General features: G+C 40.1%; 1 protein-coding gene across 1 annotated transcript in view; it reads right to left on the bottom strand.

Annotated features, from left to right (window-relative positions):
- Positions 1-14,093: 14,093 nt before the first annotated feature.
- Positions 14,094-20,197, bottom strand: part of CCDC198 (coiled-coil domain containing 198) — an 18,290-nt gene continuing 12,186 nt past the window's right edge. The window contains exon 4 of the mRNA XM_082385909.1: positions 14,094-19,603. Within this exon, the coding sequence (XP_082242035.1) occupies positions 19,359-19,603 (245 nt within the window). The 3' untranslated portion in view covers positions 14,094-19,358. The remainder of the gene's footprint in view (positions 19,604-20,197) is intronic.

Raw genomic sequence — 20,197 nt, 5'->3', positions numbered from 1 at the left:
GGGTTTAATTAGGACACCTTGGTTTTTGGATCTAGTTTTTGCATTTTCTCTTTTGTCCAACTTTTCCTCTTTCTTCTGCTTTTTTAAGATTGAGTATTTTTTTTTTTTAATAATTATTCATAACCGAGCACCTTAACACACCAACTTTTTTTTTTTTTAAACTTTGGGTTTATTTATTTATTTAGTTAGTTAGTTATGGCTGTGTCGGGTCTTTGTTTCTGTGCGAGGGCTTTCTCTAGCTGCAGCAAGTGGGGGCCACTCTTCATCGCGGTGCGTGGGCCTCTCACTATCGCGGCCTCTCTTGTTGCGGAGCACAGGCTCCAGACGCGCAGGCTCAGTAATTGTGGCTCACAGGCCTAGTTGCTCCGCGGCATGTGGGATCTTCCCAGACCAGGGCTCGAACCTGTGTCCCCTGCATTGGCAGGCAGATTCTCAACCACTGTGCCACCAGGGAAGCCCCCAGCTGATTCTTTTGGGTAGTCTAGGCATATAATCACATTGTCTGTGAATCATGGTAAATCTCTTTTCATAATTCCATAGTTATGTACTTCTGGCTTCATTGAATAGACCAGACTCCTAGCACTACAACATTTTTTCTTCTTATTTTATTCCTAATTTCAACAGGAATAAAGCTACTAGTTAACAAACATGTATAGAGCAGTTATTAGGCATTGGGTGCTGTTTTTTTTATTAGTTATCTATTTTATACATATTAGTGTATACATGTCAATCCCAATCTCCCAATTCATCCCCCCACCACTCCCCCCCACCACCCCACTTTCCCCCCTTGGTGTCCATATGTTTGTTCTCTACATCTGTGTCTCTATCTCTGCCTTGCAAACCGGTTCATCTGTACCATTTTTCTAGATTCCACATATATGCATTAACATATGATATTTGTTTTTCTCTTTCTGACTTACTTCACTCTGTATGGCAGTCTCTAGGTCCATCCATGTTTCTTCAAATGACCCAATTTCGTTCCTTTTTATGGCTGAGTAATATTCCATTGTATATATGTACCACATCTTCTTTATCCATTTGTCTGTCGATGGGCATTTAGGTTGCTTCCATGACCTGGCTATTGTAAATAGTGCTGCAGTGAACATTGGGGTACATGTGTCTTTTTGAATTATGGTTTTCTCTGGGTATATGCCCAGTAGTGGGATTGCTGGGTCATATGGTAATTCTATTTTTAGTTTTTTAAGGAACCTCCATATTGTTCTCCATAGTGGCTGTATCAATTTACATTCCCACCAACAGTGCAAGAGGGTTCCCTTTTCTCCACACCCTCTCCAGCCTTTGTTGTTTGTAGATTTTCTGATGATTCCCATTCTAATTGGTGTGAGATGATACCTCATTGTAGTTTTCATTTGCATTTCTCTAATAATTAGTGATGTTGAGCAGCTTTTTATGTGCCTCTTGGCCATCTCTATGTCTTCTTTGGAGAAATGTCTGTTTAGGTCTTCTGTACATTTTTTTGATTGGGTTGTTTGATTTTTTTTTAATGTTGAGCTGCATGAGCTGTTTATATATTTTGGAGATTAATCCTTTGTTGATTCATTTGCAAATATTTTCTCCCATTCTGAGGGGTATCATTTCGTCTTGTATAGTTTCCTTTGCTGTGCAAAAGCTTTTAAGTTTCATTCGGCCCCATTTGTTTATTTTTGTTTTTATTTCCATTACTCTAGGAGGTGGATCAAAAAAGATCTTGCTGTGATTTATGTCAAAGAGTGTTCTTATGTTTTCCTCTAAGAGTTTTATAGTGTCCAGTCTTACACTTAGGTCTTTAATCCATTTTGAGTTTATTTTTGTGTATGGTGTTAGGTAGTGTTCTAATTTCATTATTTTACATGTAGCTGCCCAGTTTTCCCAGCACCACTTGCTGAAGAGACTCTCTTTTCTCCATTGTATATCCTTTCCTCCTTTGTCATAGATTAGTTGACCATAGGTGCATGGGTTTATCTCTGGGCTTTCTATCCTGTTCCATTAATCTGTATGTCTGTTTTTGTGCCAGTACCATATTGTCTTGATTACTGTAGCTTTGTAGTATAGTCTGAAGTCAGGGAGTCTGATTCCTCCAGCTCTGTTTTTTTCCCTCCAGATTGCTTTGGCTATTTGGGGTCTTTTGTGCCTCCATACAAATTTTAAGATTTTTTGTTCTAGTTCTGTAAAAAATGCCATTGGTAATTTGATAGGGATTGCGTTGAACCTGTAGATTGCTTTGGGTAGTATAGTCATTTTCACAGTATTGATTCTTCCAATCCACGAACATGGTATATTTCTCCATCTGTTTGTGTCATCTTTAATTTCTTTCATCAGTGTCTTATACTTTTCTGAGTACAGGTCTTTTACCTCCTTATGCAGGTTTATTCCTAGGTATTTTATTCTTTTTGTTGCAATGGTGAATGGGATTGTTTCTTTAATTTCTCTTTCTGATCTTTTGTTGTTAGTGTATAGGAATGCAAGAGATTTGTGTGCATTGATTTTGTATCCTGCTACTTTACCAAGTTCATTGATTATCTCTAGTAGTTTCCTGGTGGCATCTTTAGGATTATCTATGTATAGTACCATGTCATCTGCAAACAGTGACAGTTATACTTCTTCGTTTCCAATTTATATTCCTTTTATTTCTTTTTCTTCTCTGATTTCCATGGCTAAGACTTCCAAAACTACATTGAATAATAGTGGCAAGAGTGGACATCCTTGTCTTGTTCCTGATCTTAGAGGAAATGCTTCCAGTTTTTCACCATTGAGAATGATGTTTGCTGCAGGTTTGTTGTATATGGCCTTTATGATGTTGAGGTAGGTTCCCTCTACGCCCACTTTCTGGAGAGTTTTTATCATAAATGGGTGTTGAATTTTGTCAAAAGCTTTTTCTGCATCTATTAAGATGATCATATGGTTTTTCTTCTTCAATTTGTTAATATGGTGTATCACATTGATTGATTTGCATATATTGAAGAATCCTTGCATCCCTGGGATAAATCCCACTCAATCACAGTGTATGATTCTTTTTTTTTATTATTAATTAATTAATTTATTTATTTATTCATTTTTGGCTGTGTTGGGTCTCCGTTTCTGTGTGAGGGCCCTCTCCAGCTGTGGCAAGCGGGGGCCACTCTTCATCGCAGTGCGCGGGCCTCTCACCATTGTGGCCTCTCTTGCTGCAGAGCACAGGCTCCAGACGCGCAGGCTCAGTACTTGTGGCTCACGGTCCCAGTTGCTCCGTGGCATGTGGGATCCTCCCGGACCAGGGCTCGAACCCATGTCCCCTGCACCGGCAGGCGGACTCCCAATCAGTGCGCCACCAGGGAAGCCCCCAGTGTATGATTCTTTTAATGTGTTGTTGGATTTTATTTGCTAGTATTTTGTTGAGGATTTTTGCATCTATATTCAGCTGATATTGGCCTGTAATTTTCTATTTTTGTGGTATCTTTGTCTGGTTTTAGTATCAGGGTGATGGTGGCCTTGTAGAATGAGTTTGGGAGTGTTCCTTCCTCTGCAGTTCTTTGGAAGAGTTTGAGAAGGATGGGTGTTAACTCTTCTCTAAATGTTTGATAGAATTCACCCGTGAGGCCATCTGGTCCTGGACTTTTGTTTGTTGGAAGATTTTTAATCACAGTTTCAATTTCATTACTTGTGATTGGTCTGTTCATATTTTCTGTTTCTTCCTTGTTCAGTCTTGGAAGGTTAAACCTTTCTAAGAATTTGTCCATTTCTTCCAGGTTGTCCATTTTATTGGCATAGAGTTGCTTGTGGTAGTCTCTTATGATGCTTTGTATTTCTGAGGTGTCCATTGTAACTTCTCCTTTTTCATTTCTAATTTTATTGATTTGAGTCCTCTCCCTCTTTTTCTTGATGAATCTGACTAAAGGTTTATCAATTTTGCTTACCTTCTCAAAGAACCAGCTTTTAGTTTTATTGATCTTTGCTATTGTTTTCTTTGTTTCTATTTCATTTATTTCTGCTCTGATCTTTATGATTTCTTTCCTTTTACTAACTTTGGATTTTGTTTAATCTTCTTTCTCTAGTTCCTTTAGGTGTAAGGCTAGATTGTTTGAGATTTTTCTTGTTTCTTGAGGTAGGATTGTATTGTTATAAAGTTCCCTCTTAGAACTGCTTTTGGTGCATCCCATAGGTTTTGGATCGTCGCGTTTTCTTTGTCATTTGTCTCTAGGTATTTTTTGATTTCCTCTTTGATTTCTTCAGTGATCTCCTGGTTAGTTAGTAACGTATTGTTTATCCTCCACGTGTTTGTGTTTTTCACATTTTTTTTCCCCCTGTAATTGATTTCTTTTTTTTTTTAAACATCTTTATTGAAGTATAGTTGCTTTACAATGGTGTGTTAGTTTCTGCTTTATAACAAAGTGAATCAGTTATACATATACATACGTTCCCATATCTCTTCCCTCTTGCATCTCCCTCCCTCCCACCCTCCCCATCCCACCCCTCTAGGTGGTCACAAAGCACCGAGCTGATCTCCCTGTGCTATGTGGCTGCTTCCCACTAGCTATCTATTTTACCTTTGGTAGTGTATATATGTCCATGACACTCTCTCACCCTGTCACATCTCACCCCTCCCCCTCCCCATATCCTCAAGTCCATTCTCTAGTAGGTCTGTGTCTTTATTCCCGTCTTGCCACTAGGTTCTTCATGGCCTTTTTTTTTTTCCCCTTAGATTCCATATATATGTGTTAGCATACTGTATTTGTTTTTCTCTTTCTGACTTACTTCACTCTGTATGACAGACTCTAACTCCATCCACCTCATTACAAATACCTCCATTTCATTTCTTTTTATGGCTGAGTAATATTCCATTGTATATATGTGCCACATCTTCTTTATCCATTCATCTGTTGATGGACACTTAGGTTGCTTCCATGTCCTGGCTATTGTAAATAGAGCTGCAATGAACATTTTGGTACATGACTCTTTTTGACCTATGGTTTTCTCAGGGTATATGCCCAGTAGTGGGATTGCTGGGTCGTATGGTAGTTCTATTTGTAGTTTTTAAGGAACCTCCATACTGTTCTCCATAGTGGCTGTATCAATTTACATTCCCACCAACAGTGCAAGAGTGTTCCCTTTCCTCCACACCCTCTCTAGCATTTATTGTTTGTAGATTTTTTGATGATGGCCATTCTGACTGGTGTGAGATGATATCTCATTGTAGTTTTGATTTGCATTTCTCTAATGATTAATGATGTTGAGCATTCTTTCATGTGTCTTGTTGGCTATCTGTATATTTTCTTTGGAGAAATGTCTATTTAGGTCTTCTGCCCATTTTTGGATTGGGTTGTTCGTTTTTTTGTTATTGAGCTGCATGAGCTGCTTGTAAATCTTGGAGGTTAATCCTTTGTCACTTGCTTCATTTGCAAATATTTTCTCCCATTCTGATGGTTGTCTTTTGGTCTTGTTTATGGTTTCCTTTGTTGTGCAAAAGCTTTTAAGTTTCATTAGGTCCCATTTGTTTATTTGTGTTCTTATTTCCATTTCTCTGGGAGCTGGGTCAAAAAGAATCTTGCTGTGATGTATGTCATAGAGTGTTCTGCCTATGTTTTCCTCTAAGAGTTTGATAGTGTCTGGCCTTACGCTTAGGTCTTTAATCCATTTTGAGTTTATTTTTGTGCATGGTGTCAGGGAGTGTTCTAATTTCATACTTTTACATGTACCTGTCCAATTTTCCCAGCACCACTTATTGAAGAGGCTGTCTTTTCTCCACTGTATATGCTTGCCTCCTTTATCAAAGATAAGGTGACCATATGTGCGTGGGTTTATCTCTGGGCTTTCTATCCTGTTCCATTGACCTATATTTCTGTTTTTGTGCCAGTACCAAACTGTCTTGATTACTGTAGCTTTGTAGTATAGTCTGAAGTCAGGGAGCCTGATTCCCCCAGCTCCATTTTTCGTTCTCAAGATTGCTTTGGCTATTCGGGGTCTTTTGTGTTTCCATACAAATTGTGAAATTTTTTGTTCTAGTTCTGTGAAAAATGCCAGTGGTAATTTGATAGGGATTGCATTGAATCTGTAGATTGCTTTGGGTAGTAGAGTCATTTTCACAATGTTGATTCTTCCAATCCAAGAACATGGTATATCTCTCCATCTATTTGTATCATCTTTAATGTCTTTCATCAGTGTCTTATAATTTTCTGCATATAGGTCTTTTGTCTCCTTAGGCCGGTTTATTCCTAGATATTTTATTCTTTTTGTTGCAATGGTAAACGGGAGTGTTTTCTTATTTTCACTTTCAGATTTTTCGTCATTAGTGTATAGAAATGCAAGCGATTTCTGTGCATTAATTTTGTATCCTGCTACTTTACCAAATTCATTGATTAGCTCTAGGAGTTTTCTGGTAGCATCTTTAGGATTCTCTCTGTATAGTATCATGTCATCTGCAAACAGTGACAGCTTTACTTCTTCTTTTCCGATTTGGATTCCTTTTATTTCTTTTTCTTCTCTGATTGCTGTGGCTAACACTTCCAAAACTATGTTGAATAATAATGGTGAGATTGGGCAACCTTGTCTTGTTCCTGATCTTAGTGGAAATGGTTTCAGTTTTTCACCATTGAGGACGATGTTGGCTGTGGGTTTGTGATATATGGCCTTTATTATGTTGAGGAAAGTTCCCTCTATGCCTACTTTCTGCAGGGCTTTTATCATAAATGGGTGTTGAATTTTGTCGAAAGCTTTCTCTGCATCTATTGAGATGATCATATGGTTTTTCTCCTTCAATTTGTTAATATGGTGTATCACGTTGATTGATTTGCGTATATTGAAGAATCCTTGCATTCCTGGAATAAACCCCACTTGATCATGGTGTATGATCCTTTTAATGTGCCGTTGGATTCTGTTTGCTAGTATTTTGTTGAGGATTTTTGCATCTATGTTCATCGGTGATATTGGCCTGTAGTTTTCTTTCTTTGTGACATCTTTGCCTGGTTTTGGTATCAGGGTGATGGTGGCCTTGTAGAATGAGTTTGGGAGTGTTCCTCCCTCTGCAATATTTTGGATGAGTTTGAGAAGGATAGGTGTTAGCTCTTCTCTAAATGTTTGATAGAATTCACCTGTGAAGCCATCTGGTCCTGGGCTTTTGTTTGTTGGAAGGTTTTTAATCACAGTTTCAATTTCAGTGCTTGTGATTGGTCTGTTCATATTTTCTATTTCTTCCTGGTTCAGTCTCGGTAGGTTGTGCATTTCTAAGAATCTGTCCATTTCTTCCAGGTTGTCCATTTTATTGGCATAGAGTTGCTTGTAGTAATCTCTCATGATCGTTTGTATTTCTGCAGTGTCAGTGGTTACTTCTCCTTTTTCATTTCTAATTCTATTGATTTGAGTCTTCTCCCTTTTTTGCTTGATGAGTCTGGCTAATGGTTTATCAATTTTGTTTATCTCCTCAAAGAAACAGCTTTTAGTTGGTTGATTTTTGCTATTGTTTCCTTCATTTCTTTTTCATTTATTTCTGACCTGATCTTTATGATTTCTTTCCTTCTGCTAGCTTTGGGGGTTTTTTTGTTCTTCTTTCTCTAATTGCTTTAGGTGCAAGGTTAGGTTGTTTATTTGAGATGTTTCCTGTTTCTTGAGGTAGGCTTGTATTGCTATAAACTTCCCTCTTAGCACTGCTTTTGCTGCGTCCCATAGGTTTTGGGTCGTCATGTCTCCATTGTCATTTGTTTCTAGGTATTTTTTGATTTCCCCTTTGATTTCTTCAGTGATCACTTCGTTATTAAGTAGTGTATTGTGTAGCCTCCATGTGTTTGTATTTTTTACACATCTTTTCCTGTAATTGATATCTAGTCTCATAGCGTTGTGGTCGGAAAAGATACTTGATACGATTTCAATTTTCTTAAATTTACCAAGGCTTGATTTGTGTCCCAAGATATGATCTATCCTGGAGAATGTTCCATGAGCACTTGAGAAAAATGTGTATTCTGTTGTTTTTGGGTGGAATGTCCTATAAATATCAATTAAATCCATCTTGTTTAATGTATCATTTAAAGCTTGTGTTTCCTTATTTATTTTCATTTTGGATGATCTGTCCATTGGTAAAAGTGGGGTGTTAAAGTCCCCTACTATGATTGTGTTGCTGTCGATTTCCCCTTTTATGGCTGTTAGTATTTGCCTTATGTATTGAGGTGCTCCTATGTTGGGTGCATAAATATTTACAATTGTTATACCTTCCTCTTGGATCGATCCCTTGATCATTATATAGTGTCCTTCTTTGTCTCTTGTAATAGTCTTTATTTTAAAGTCTATTTTGTCTGATATGAGAATTGCTACTCCAGCTTTCTTTTGATTTCCATTTGCATGGAATATCTTTTTCCATCCCCTCACTTTCAGTCTGTATGTGTGTCTAGGTCTGAAGTGGGTCTCTTGTAGACAGCATATATATGGGTCTTTTTTTTGTATCCATTCAGCCAGTCTGTGTCTTTTGGTGGGAGCATTTAATCCATTTACATTCAAGGTAATTATCGATATGTATGTTCCTATTCCCTTTTTCTTAAATGTTTTGGGTTTGTTATTGTAGGTGTTTTCCTTCTCTTGTGATTCCTGCCTAGAGAAGTTCCTTTAGCATTTGTTGTAAAGCTGGTTTGGTGGTGCTGAACTCTCTCAGTTTTTGCTTGTCTGTAAAGATTTTAATTTCTCCATCACATCTGAATGAGATCCTTGCTGGGTAGAGTAATCTTGGTTGTAGGTTTTTCTCCTTCATGACTTTAAGTATATCCTGCCACTCCCTTCTGGCTTGCAGAGTTTCTGCTGAAAGATCAGCTGTTAACCTTATGGGGATTCCCTTGTGTGTTATTTGTTGTTTTTCCCTTGCTGCTTTTAATATGTTTTCTTTATATTTAATTTTTGACAGTTTGATTAATATGTGTCTGGGCATGTTTCTCCTTGGATTTATCCTGTATGGGACTCTCTGTGCTTGCAGGACTTGATTAACTATTTCCTTTCCCATATTAGGGAAGTTTTCAACTATAATCTCTTCAAATATTTTCTCAGTCCCTTTCTTTTTCTCTTCTTCTTCTGGGACCCCTATAATTCGAATGTTGGTGCGTTTAATGTTGTCCGAGAGGTCTCTAAGACTGTCCTCAGTTCTTTTCATTCTTTTTTCTTTATCCTGCTCTGCAGTAGTTATTTCCACCATTTTATCTTCCAGGTCACTTATCCGTTCTTCTGCCTCAGTTATTCTGCTATTGATCCCATCTAGAGTATTTTTAATTTCATTTATTGTGTTTTTCATCGTTGCTTGGTTCCTCTTTAGTTCTTCTACGTCCTTGTTAAATGTTTCTTGCATTTTGTCTATTCTACTTCCAAGATTTTGGATCATCCTTACTATCATTATTCTGAATTCTTTTTCAGGTAGACTACCTATTTCCTCTTCATTTGTTAGGTCTGGTTTGTTTTGACCCTGCTCCTTCATCTGCTGTGTGTTTTTCTGTCGTCTCATTTTGCTTATCTTACTGTGTTTGGGGTCTCCTTTTCACAGGCTGCAGGTTTGTAGTTCCCGTTGTTTTTGGTATCTGTCCCCAGTGGCTAAGGTTGGTTCAGTGGGTTGTGTAGGCTTCCTGGTGGAGGGAACTAGTGCCTGAGTTCTGGTGGATGAGGCTGGATCTTGTCTTTTTGGTGGGCACGTCCACGTCTGGTGGTGTATTTTGGGGTGTCTGTGGCCTTATTATGATTTTAGGCAGCCTCTCTGCTAATGGATGGGGCTGTGTTCCTGTCTTGCTATTTGTTTGGCATAGGGTGTCCAGCACTGTAGCTTGCTGGTCGTTGAGTGAAGCTGGGTCTTGATGTTGAGATGGAGATCTCTGAGAGATTTTTGCCGTTTGGTATTACGTGGAGCTGGGAGGTCTCTTGTGGACCAGTGTCCTGAAGTTGGCTCTCCCACCTCAGAGGCACGGCCCTGATGCCTGGCTGGAGCACCAAGAGACTTTCATGCACACGGCTCAGAGTAAAAGGAAGAAAAAATAGAAAGAAAGAGGATATAATATAGTGAAGTAAAATAAAGCTATTATAAAGCAAAGCTATACAGACAAAATCTCACCCAGAAGCATATACATATACACTCACAAAAAAAGGAAAAGGGGAAAAATTAATATATCCTGCTCCCAAAGTCCACCTCCTGAATTTGGGATGATTCGTTGTCTATTCGGGTATTCAACAGATGCAGGGCACATCAAGTTGTTTGTGGAGTTTTAGTCCGCTGCTTCTGAGGCTGCTGGGAGAGATTTCCCTTTCTCTTCTTTGTTTGCACAGCTCCCGGGGTTCAGCTTTGGATTTGGACCCGCCTCTCCGTGTAGGTCGCCTGAGGGGTCTGTTCCCCACCCAGACAGAACGGGGTTAAAGGAGCAGCTGCTTTGGAGGCTCTGGCTCACTCAGGCTGGGGGGAGGGAGCGGTACGGAGGAGGCGGGGCGAGCCTGCGGTGGCAGAGGCCGGCGTGATGTTACACCAGCCTGAGGCGCGCCGTGCGTTCTCCCGGGAAAGTTGTCCCCGGATCACGGGACCCTGGCAGTGGCGAGCTGCACCGGCTCCCAGGAGGGGCGGGGTGGAGAGTGACCTGTGCTCGCACACAGGCTTTTTGGTGGCGGCAGCAGCAGCCTTAGCGTCTCACGCCCGTCTCTGGGGCCCGCGCTGATCGCTGCGGCTCGCGCCCGTCTCTGGAGCTCATTTAGGCGGCGCTCTGAATCCCCTCTCCTCGCGCACCAGGAAACAAAGAGGGAAGAAAAAGTCTCTTGCCTCTTCGGCAGCTGCAGACTTTTCCCCAGACTCCCTCCCGGCTAGCTGTGGTGCACTAACCCCTTCAGGCTGTGTTCACGCCGCCAACCCCAGTCCTCTCCCTGCGATCCGACCGAAGCCCGAGCCTCAGCTCCCAGCCCCGCCCGCCCCGGCGGGGGAGCAGACAAGCCTCTCGGGCTGGTGAGTGCTGGTCGGCGCCGAGCCTCTGTGCGGGAATCTCTCTGCTTTGCCCTCCACACCCCTGTGGCTGCACTCTCCTCCATGGCTCCGAAGCTTCCCCCACTGCCACCCACAGTCTCCGCCCACGAAGGGGCTTCCTAGTGTGTGGAAACCTTTCCTTCACAGCTCCCTCCCACTGGTGCAGGTCCCGTCCCTATTCTTTTGTCTCTGTTATTTCTTTTTTCTTTTGCCCTACCCAAGTACGTGGGGGAGTTTCTTGCCTTTTGGGAGGTCTGATGTCTTCTGCCAGCATTCAGTGGGTGTTCTATAGGAGCAGTTCCACGTGTAGATGTATTTCTACTGTATCTGTGGGAAGGAAGGTGATCTCCGCGTCTTACTCTTCCGCCATCTTCTCTCCGATGTAATTGATTTCTAATCTCGTAGCATTGTGGTTGGAAAAGATGGTTGATATGATTTCAGTTTTGTTAAATTTACTGAGGCTTTATTTGTGACCGAAGATGTGATCTATCCTGGAGAATGTTCTTTGTGCATTTGAGAAGAAAGTGTAATCTGCTATTTTTGGATGGAATATCTTATAAATATCAATTAAATCTATCTGGTCTATTGTGTCATTTAAAGCTTGTGTTTACTTATTAATTTTCCATCTGGATGATGTGTCCATTTGTATAAGTGAGGTATTAAAGTCCCCCACTATTATTGTGTTACTGTTGATTTCTTCTTTTATAGCTGTTAGCATTTGCCTTATGTATTGAGGTGCTCCTATGTTGGGTGCATATATATTTATAATTGTTATATCTTCTTCTTGGATTGATCCCTTGATCATTATGTAGTGTCCTTCCTTGTCTCTTGTAACATTCTTTATTTTAAAATCTATTTTATCTGATATGAGTATTGCTACTCCAGCTTTCTTTTGATTTCCATTTGCATGGAATATCTTTTTCCATCCCCTCACTTTCAGTCTGTATGTGTGTTGGGTGCTGTTTTAAGTACTTTACATGTATGATCTTTTTTCTGTCACTGTGAGGTAGGCACTATTATAATTTCCATTTTACAGTGAGGAGGTTTTGAAGACAGGCAAACTTGAAATGAAATTGCAGTTTTTCCAATTAAATGTGTGGGCATTGACATTTCATACACTTTATTAGCATCAGTTTTCCCTTTTCAGAATCGAGAATGATAATGTCTATCATGGAATCAGGATCAGGAATTCTATACACACAGAAGACTCATTAAAAAATACACAGCTTTTATTAACCATTGATACTTGATTCAGAATTTCTTTCAGTTATTTAACCTCTATGTGGCCATAAGGAAGTTGCAGAGCCGGGCTGTGAATTCTGAGTCTAGAGCCTATTGTTCTTTACCTCTAGACAGGTGTGCTGGTAAATGTTTAACATCCAGCTCTCTGGGGAAAAAAAAAAAGCCCTGATTGGCAACATTTGCCAATTTTTGCGGTGTAACTACTCCCACCATGGTTGATGTGGTATCACTGAATATGGATTTGGGAAGAGATCCTTATAATTCCTCTTGGGAACTGGAACTGGCCACACTCGGCAATTCCAGCACTCCTCAGCCTCCAGTGTTACATCGTAAGGCAAGGAGATGGTTGCTGTGTAAGGTAGCTGTTGGTTGAGGTTCTTTGGCTTTAAGAAATAGAAATCAGGTGGAGCTGGTCCAAGCCAAAGGTGAATTTACTGTAAAGATACAGTCTTAGAAGGAAGGGCAAGGAGGCAGCAGGGCTTAGGAGGGCTGGGAATGAGGGATAGATGTGCTGTGGGGTCTCAGTGCATCCCTTGTCTCTGACTGTTTACTGCAGGTCTGTGTTCCTGCATCTCTGGCTCACAGGGCAGAATGCTACTATCCATCAATTCTGAATGTACCCACTGAGGTTCTTGCCACCAGCAGAGACTGAGGTCTTCTCTGCCTGGCTCAGTTGGGTCAAGGGTCAGTCCTAGACAGTCAGCTATGGCCATATGACATTAGTGTTGGCCATAGTCTGTTTGCCTCTGTTCATGATCACATTGGAGATGTCAGTCTAGACTAGGACCAGCCCCTTCTGTCTCTGAAATTCTGTTACACTTAAAACCTGTCATCACACCACGGTCCTCTGGGCTCCTCACCATCTGTGTCTTGATGACCTTTCTGAGGTCATCCCTGTCAGTGTCCCCTTTGCTCACTTCATTTTTCCAGGCTTCTTGTTGGTCCTTGAATATTACAAGTTCATCTCACCTCAGGGCCTTTGTACTTGCTCTCATAGGTGTTCTCATGGCTTCCATCCTCACTTCATTCAAGTCTCTTCCTCAGAGATTCTAAAACCATGGGTCAAATCCATTTCACCTTGCTTTACTAATCAAGGTCATTTTCATTGTTGCTGCAAAAGATTTGCCTGTTCTCCAACCAGCACATAGCCCAAGTTGTTTTCCAGGAACTTGCAGTCAGCTGTGTCTAGTTCAAGCTGAGCCAGTTAAGACTGGATGGGACCACTGACCCTCCAACTGGGCATGCCTGAGTATTCTTTAGCTGTCAGAGGGCTGAAAACTCCACCCTCAGATTGTGTTAAGCACTTACATATTTGAATGTGCCAAGGCCTGTAGCTTAGTTACACCTGCGCAGAAGGACAATTACTGAACCTTTTTCCAATCACCTTTCCCCACACTCCCCACGTCCCCCATGCCTCAGACCACCCTGCTGCTTTATTCTTTATCTCATAAATACCCAAGCCCCTTGCCTTCAGGGAGGCAGATTTGAAACTTGTTCTCCTGTCTTGTGTGTCTTGAGAATAAACCCTCTCTTTGCTGCAAACCTTGTCATCGCAGTGTTTTTGCTTGTTGTGTGTCAGGCAAAACAAACCTGGTTCCCTAACAAGCCCCTCCCTGAGCATCCTGCCTGAAACGGTCCATTCCATTGTGCCTGTCCTCATACCTGCTTTACTTTCTTCAATATTACCTGAAATTGTATCATGTATTTGACTATCTGCTCCAGCTCTCACCGCTGCAATATGACCCATGGGTCCAGGGACTTTGTCTTGTATGGCTGTATTTTCAGCATCTGGAACAGTGCTTGGCATCTAGTAGACACTTAAAACCTATTGGCTGAACGCTTGATTAAGTAAATGAATGAGAGTGAGCTGCAGACTTATTATGAAGTACACGTTTGAAAATAAACCTTAACTCTCGACTTTGTTTTAAAATGTTTTTGTTTATTTTGCACATAAATAGTATAATAGTATTCCTTTAAAAGTGAGATGTAATTCAGATTTTTCATGGTCTAAACTTCCCTAATCTACCCCTTAGCATATTTTCTCTCAAGCTTTCCCCACAGTATTCTAAATTAGGTTTTGCAGTAATATGTGGAAATAGGCTTTTGTTTTTCATTTGAGGCAGGAAATATTTGACTTTAATTATGATTTGATGATCCTGGTAAGAAGGGAAGTGGCATGAAGAGCTGGTATTTGTTTTCTGTCTTTAAAGGCTCTGTGTGAGCAGAAAAGATTATCTTCTTGTGTACAAAACCATTTCATAGGTGACTCCTGCAAGAATCATCTTCAGTTAACTCCCAGTACAGTAACTCAGAATTATCGTCAAAATAGATAGATGAAGAAGAATGGCCCTTTGCTGGAAAAAATAATCGAGAAAAGCATATTTCCAAAAGTATGCCAAAAAAAAGACTTCTTTTTCTCATGAAAAATTCAGAGCAAGAAAGAAAATGTTATTTTCACAAGAGAAAGCATGTATTTGGCCAGAGACAAGCCTCCCCCCACTTCCTCCCCCCGCACCCCCAAAGCTGAGGAGATTTTCAGTTAGAGAAAATTGACAACTTTGCCTTGAGGCTTAATTTTATAGCTTTTACCAGCGGCAGCAGCTGTGTTTACTGACGGCCCTGCGTTGCCTCTGAACAAATTCAAGATGAAGTAAAGGATTGGTGTTCTCAGATAATTACCAGCCAAACGAACAATCTCTTACTGTGTGTGGAGCTCCAGGCCTCATGTCCTTACCTTTAAAAATTACCTCAGAAGCTGTTGCTTTTAAAGATAGAAGTTGGTATATCTGCTATAATAGAATGTTTGTAGCCCTGAAGCTGTGGTTTTCAACACCAGCTGCACGTTGGATTCACCTGGGAGCTGAAAGCAGGAAAACGCCAACCCAGTGCCAGAACTCTAACCCGACCCAAATAAATAAAAGGCAGGAACACAAATCCTACTTGTTATTAGGTGTTTGATCACTCGCTGGCTGAGTCCAACATGTGGCTCTGAGAACCACTGCCCTCTGGCCCAGGATACAGTGTGCACCTGAGTTCCATCCTGGATGGGGTGTCTGGCGGGTTTCTCACTGACCCTGCTCCCAGGCCAAATTGTGAAGACAGTTAAATTTATCTTAAGTCTCTCATCTGCCTTTCTGTACCCCTCACCCCACCCCTGGAAACTCCCCTCCTGACATATTTCTCAGGTGCTCTTATCCTGCCCTGTGCCCGCATTTAAGCACTCAGGCTCCACGGCAATTCTTTCTTGCTAAAAGAAAGCTCTCACCATTTCCAGTGTAATAGTATTCCGCTCCCCAAACAAAAAGCATGTAACAGAAATGTGGAATGCTCCAGAATGCAACTGGTGAGTTGAGGTAAAATTAGGGAGAGGAGGCATGTGCTTCTGGCTCCCATCAGGCCCCTTCTGGTAAGCAGCGGTCTACTCAAAAACACCCAGTTCTGCTGGGTGACTCTGGCAAGTTAGTTGACCTCTCTGTGCCTCAGATTCCTCATCTGTCAAACAGGGTGACCCACAAAACTGTTGCGAGGATTATATACGTAAAGCATTTGGAGAGTGCTTGACACACAATAAGCAGTCAATGCACATTAGCAGTTATTACTATCACTGTTATTATTATTATAATTTCAAATTCTTGAGTTTAAGATTGGGTGAAGGAGAGTTCCACATGGAGCAGGAAAACAGAGAAGGCATTATGATTGACTTTCTTTTGCAGCTGACACACTCTGATTGAATTTCAAGAAATATTTTGAGCTATGGCATCCTCATTGGTACACATATGTGTCTAGCTCCTGTATCCCAAGACAATGTCTAATTTGTGCCATCCATTTAGATGTGTATATTCCAAGATCTAGGGAAAAAAAATCCCCCCATCTTTTTTTTTTTTTTTAAACTGTATAATCAACCTTATACAACTAAGACTCTTGGGAAATGAAAGTGAGAGTGAGCAACTGCATAGCTGGAGAGAAACAAGTGCCCCTCTAATTGACTAGTTAACACATAAATTAATGAATTCCACAAACATTTAACAATAAACTCGGTGCCAGATGTCATGCTAGGAAGCAGGGGGGTGGGTGTAGGGTGTGGATACTACGGGGAGGAGACAGGGGCCGAGCCCTCATGTAGCTCAGAGACCGGTGAATGTGTAGAAGGAGGTGTCGTCCAAGTTCAAGTCACAGACCAGAGCCATGAACACCTTCATAGGCCCTGCTATCTTCAGTGCTGGGAGTTGCTCACCCCACTTTGTTTTAAATCTTCCAGGTCAACCATAATATGAGGATGTTGAGAATAGGTTGAACTCATTTCTCCTCTCGAGGATCTTACTTTTCCTTTTTTTGTTGGATTCCACATATAAGTGATATCATATGATATCAATATTTGTCTTTCTCTGTCTGGCTTACTTCAGTTAGTATGATAATCCCTAGGTCTGTCCATGTTGCTGCAGGTAGCAAAATTTCATTCATTTTTATGGCTGAGTAGTATTCCATTGTATATATACCACATCTTCTTTATCCATTCATCTGTCGATGGGCATTTAATATTCCATTGTGTATATATTCCATTGTGTATATATACCACATCTTCTTTATCCATTCATCTGTTGATGGGCATTTAGGTTGCTTCCATGTCTTGGCTGTTGTAAATAGTGCTGCAATGCACATTGGGGTGCATGTGTCTTTTAAAAATATATTTTCTCAGGATATATGCCCAGCAGTGGAATTGCAGGATCATATGACAACTCTATTTTAGTTTTTAAGGAACCTCCATACTGTTCTCCATAGTGACTGCACCAATTTACGTTCCCTCCCATGGCGTAGAAAGGTTCCCTTTTCTCCGCACCCTCTTAAGCATTTATTGTTTGTAGATTTTGATTTGCCTTTCTCTGGTCAGAATGGCCATAATCTCTAATAATTAGTGATGCTGAGCATTTTTTCATGTGCTTGGTGGCCATCTGTTTGTCTTCTTTACCAAAATGTCTATTTAGATCTTCTGCCCATTTTTTGATTGGGTTGTTTGTTTTTTTTGATATTGAGTTGTATGAGCTGTTTATTTTGGGAATTAATCCCTTCTCAGTTGTCACAACGTCTGTAAATATTTCCCCCCATTCTGTAGATTGTCTCCTTTGCTGTGCAAAAGCTTTTAAGTTTAATTAGGTCCCATTTGTTTATTTTGGAAAAGATACAATGTACTTATTTACAAAACAGAGACTCACAGACATAGAACACAAATTTATGGTTACCAAGGGGGAAAGGGCTGGGGAAGGGATAGATTAGGAGGCTGGGATTAACCTATACATACTACTATATATATAAAAGATAACCAACAAGGACCTACTGTCTAGCACAGGAAACTATATTCAATATTTTGTAATAACCTATAAGGGAAAAAAATCAGAAAAAGAATATATATATATATACACATACATATGTATACACATACATGTGTATATATATATATATATATATATATATACACACACACACACACATATATATAACTGAATCACTGTGCTGTACACCTGAAACTAACACAACATTGCAAATCAACTGTACTTCAATTAAAAAAAAAAAAAGGATCTTACTTTTCCAAACAGGCTGACTGGTCAAACAATCTATGCATTCCTTTGTAGGAAATATGCTTTTTACCTACCAAAGAAAAAGTAAGAATACTGCTTGCAAAGAACTGGGAGTAAAAATGCCCAGGGATGACCTAATTAATTGTCTCTGTCCTTGGAAGAAACATGAATGTTCATCCCCTGACACAGCAGTCTTTTTATCTTCTTAGTGACTGATCTGAACGCACTGAATGTCAAATTCAGGGGGTGTGTCTATTATTTTCTTTTTGGAAGTTTCCTAGGGAAGGCTTAAAAAGGTATTTTTGTTTTACTTTGTTTTAAAGTTCACTAAATTCTTAGAAGCTTCTGGATGGCTTAAAAATATTTTTAGGTTATGCTAAAAGTGGAGTCAAATTTTATACAAAAGAAGTTCTTAAAATTGCCTAAAAATCAACTTTGGGGGCCCCTGTAGATAGCACAAGGGATTCTTGTGATTGAACTTCTCTGTATCTGATTGTGGGGTTGCTCACATGAATCTATGCACGTGATAAAACTACACAGAACTAAATACACACACAAACGAGTACGTGTAACTGGTAAAATGTGAACAAAGTAGATTGCTTGAAGGGTAAAAAAAAAAAAGTCTAAATTTTGTAAATATAATAACTTTTGGACTGAACATTTCTAAGTTTCCTTTTAAAGAGTTCTAAGATCTACACCATAATCTAAGGGATCTTCATTTAATTTTGAGCTTTAACTCACAATGACCTTCCACACTTGATGTTATTTTACCTTTTTCCTATAGCCTCTCTGTTATGAGATAACAAGTTTCTAACTCACAGGAAAGTGACTTAAGTGAACTTACTGTCTACTGTAGCATCACTGTGACCTTTCTTTAAAAAGTCATTTTTATTTCTATCAAATTTACTCTCATCTGTTTTATAAGAAATAATTTGCTTTTAAAACAGTGGGGTGCCATGTCTCAGAGATGGACCCCAGTAGACCACACTTTGGAATTGATGCCTTGTGTAGCCCCTTTTTCACTGCCTGTGACCTGGCCTATGACTTGTAGTAACCAATCGAGTGTGTGTTGTGGGGCAGTGATTTGGGGCCCATTCCATGAATTAGACTTAAGAGGATGGCCAGCTTTTCCTCCTCTGGGAATGTTTGCTTTGGGGAACCCTGGTCTGACATAAAAGCAAATTCACTACCCTGCAGGAGAGAGCACTTGGGGAATCCACATGAGGAGGCTCTGGGATGATACAGAGAGGGGGCGAGGTCCAGCTGTCTCAGTGTCCTGGTCGAGCCTTCAGAGGACTCTAGTCCTAGTTGCCATCTGGCTTCAACAGCATGAAAAACTTCAAAAGAGACCAGCAGAAGAACCACCCAACTGAGCCCAGCAACCCACAGAAAAGTTGGACAATAAGTGGCTGTTATTTAAGCCCCTAAGTTTTGAGGCAGTTAGTTATGTAGTACAATTAACAATATGTCTCACATGCTTAATCTTAGGATTTCAAAATGAAAAGAAAGTGAATTGGTGTCCTCAAAATAATTCATATACTACCTTGGAGAATTTTTAAAGGAAAGTAAGCTTTCAATGCACTCAGTATCTAGGTTAGTGAATAGTATTATTATTCTCGATCAAAAAACTCATCAAAAAGTGGAATTCTCTCTGTCCTGGTCCTCACCAGTGCTCGTGGTTTCTTCTCGACTTTCCCCAACTCATCTGAGTCAGAGCTGGAACTGTCCCAGAGAAGCTGTCCACGAGCCTCTTGTTCACGGAGCCATGTTTCCAACTTGCCAATTTTCTGGGGACAATAGTCATTACTTGCTTGTTGTTCCAGAAATTCTGCATTCTGTGTATTTTCTACAAAGAATTAGATGTTCATTTCATTTATTTTTTCCCCTGACAATGATATATTTGTTTAAGTGCTTAGGTTTTTAGGAACACAAAATAATCTACTTGGTGTTCTTTAAAAAAAAAAAAAAAATATATATATATATATACACACACACACACACACACACACATAAAGGATTTCAACTGGTGTTTCTGTAAGCATTAAAAATGCTTTCCTTGTTATTTTTAATCTTCTGAAAGTCACAAGAATGGCACAGTACACACTTGTATACCCTAACTCATCAACAACATTTTGTCACAATATTGTTTTATACATATATGTACACACACACACTTTCCTTCAGCTGAACCATTTGAGAATTAGTTGCAGAGTCACTTCCTCCCAAAATACATCACCACAAGTCTCCTAAGAACAAGGGCAATTTTCCTATGTAACCACAGTACAATTATTACATTTAAGATATATGACATTGAGACAACATTGTTTTCTAATATACGGTCTGTATTCAGATATCCATGGTTGTCTCAGTAATGCCCTTTATAACGGTTTTTTGTTTGTCTGTTTGTGTTTTATTTTTTAGATCCAGGATCCAATCTAGGAATATGTGT

This window comes from Balaenoptera borealis (genome assembly GCF_965194805.1).
Source record: "Balaenoptera borealis genome assembly, chromosome: 3".
In the NCBI taxonomy this organism is placed as follows: Eukaryota; Metazoa; Chordata; class Mammalia; order Artiodactyla; family Balaenopteridae; genus Balaenoptera; species Balaenoptera borealis.
The sequence above is the reverse complement of the archived record's forward strand: the minus strand, read 5'-3'. Positions and strand labels throughout refer to the sequence as shown.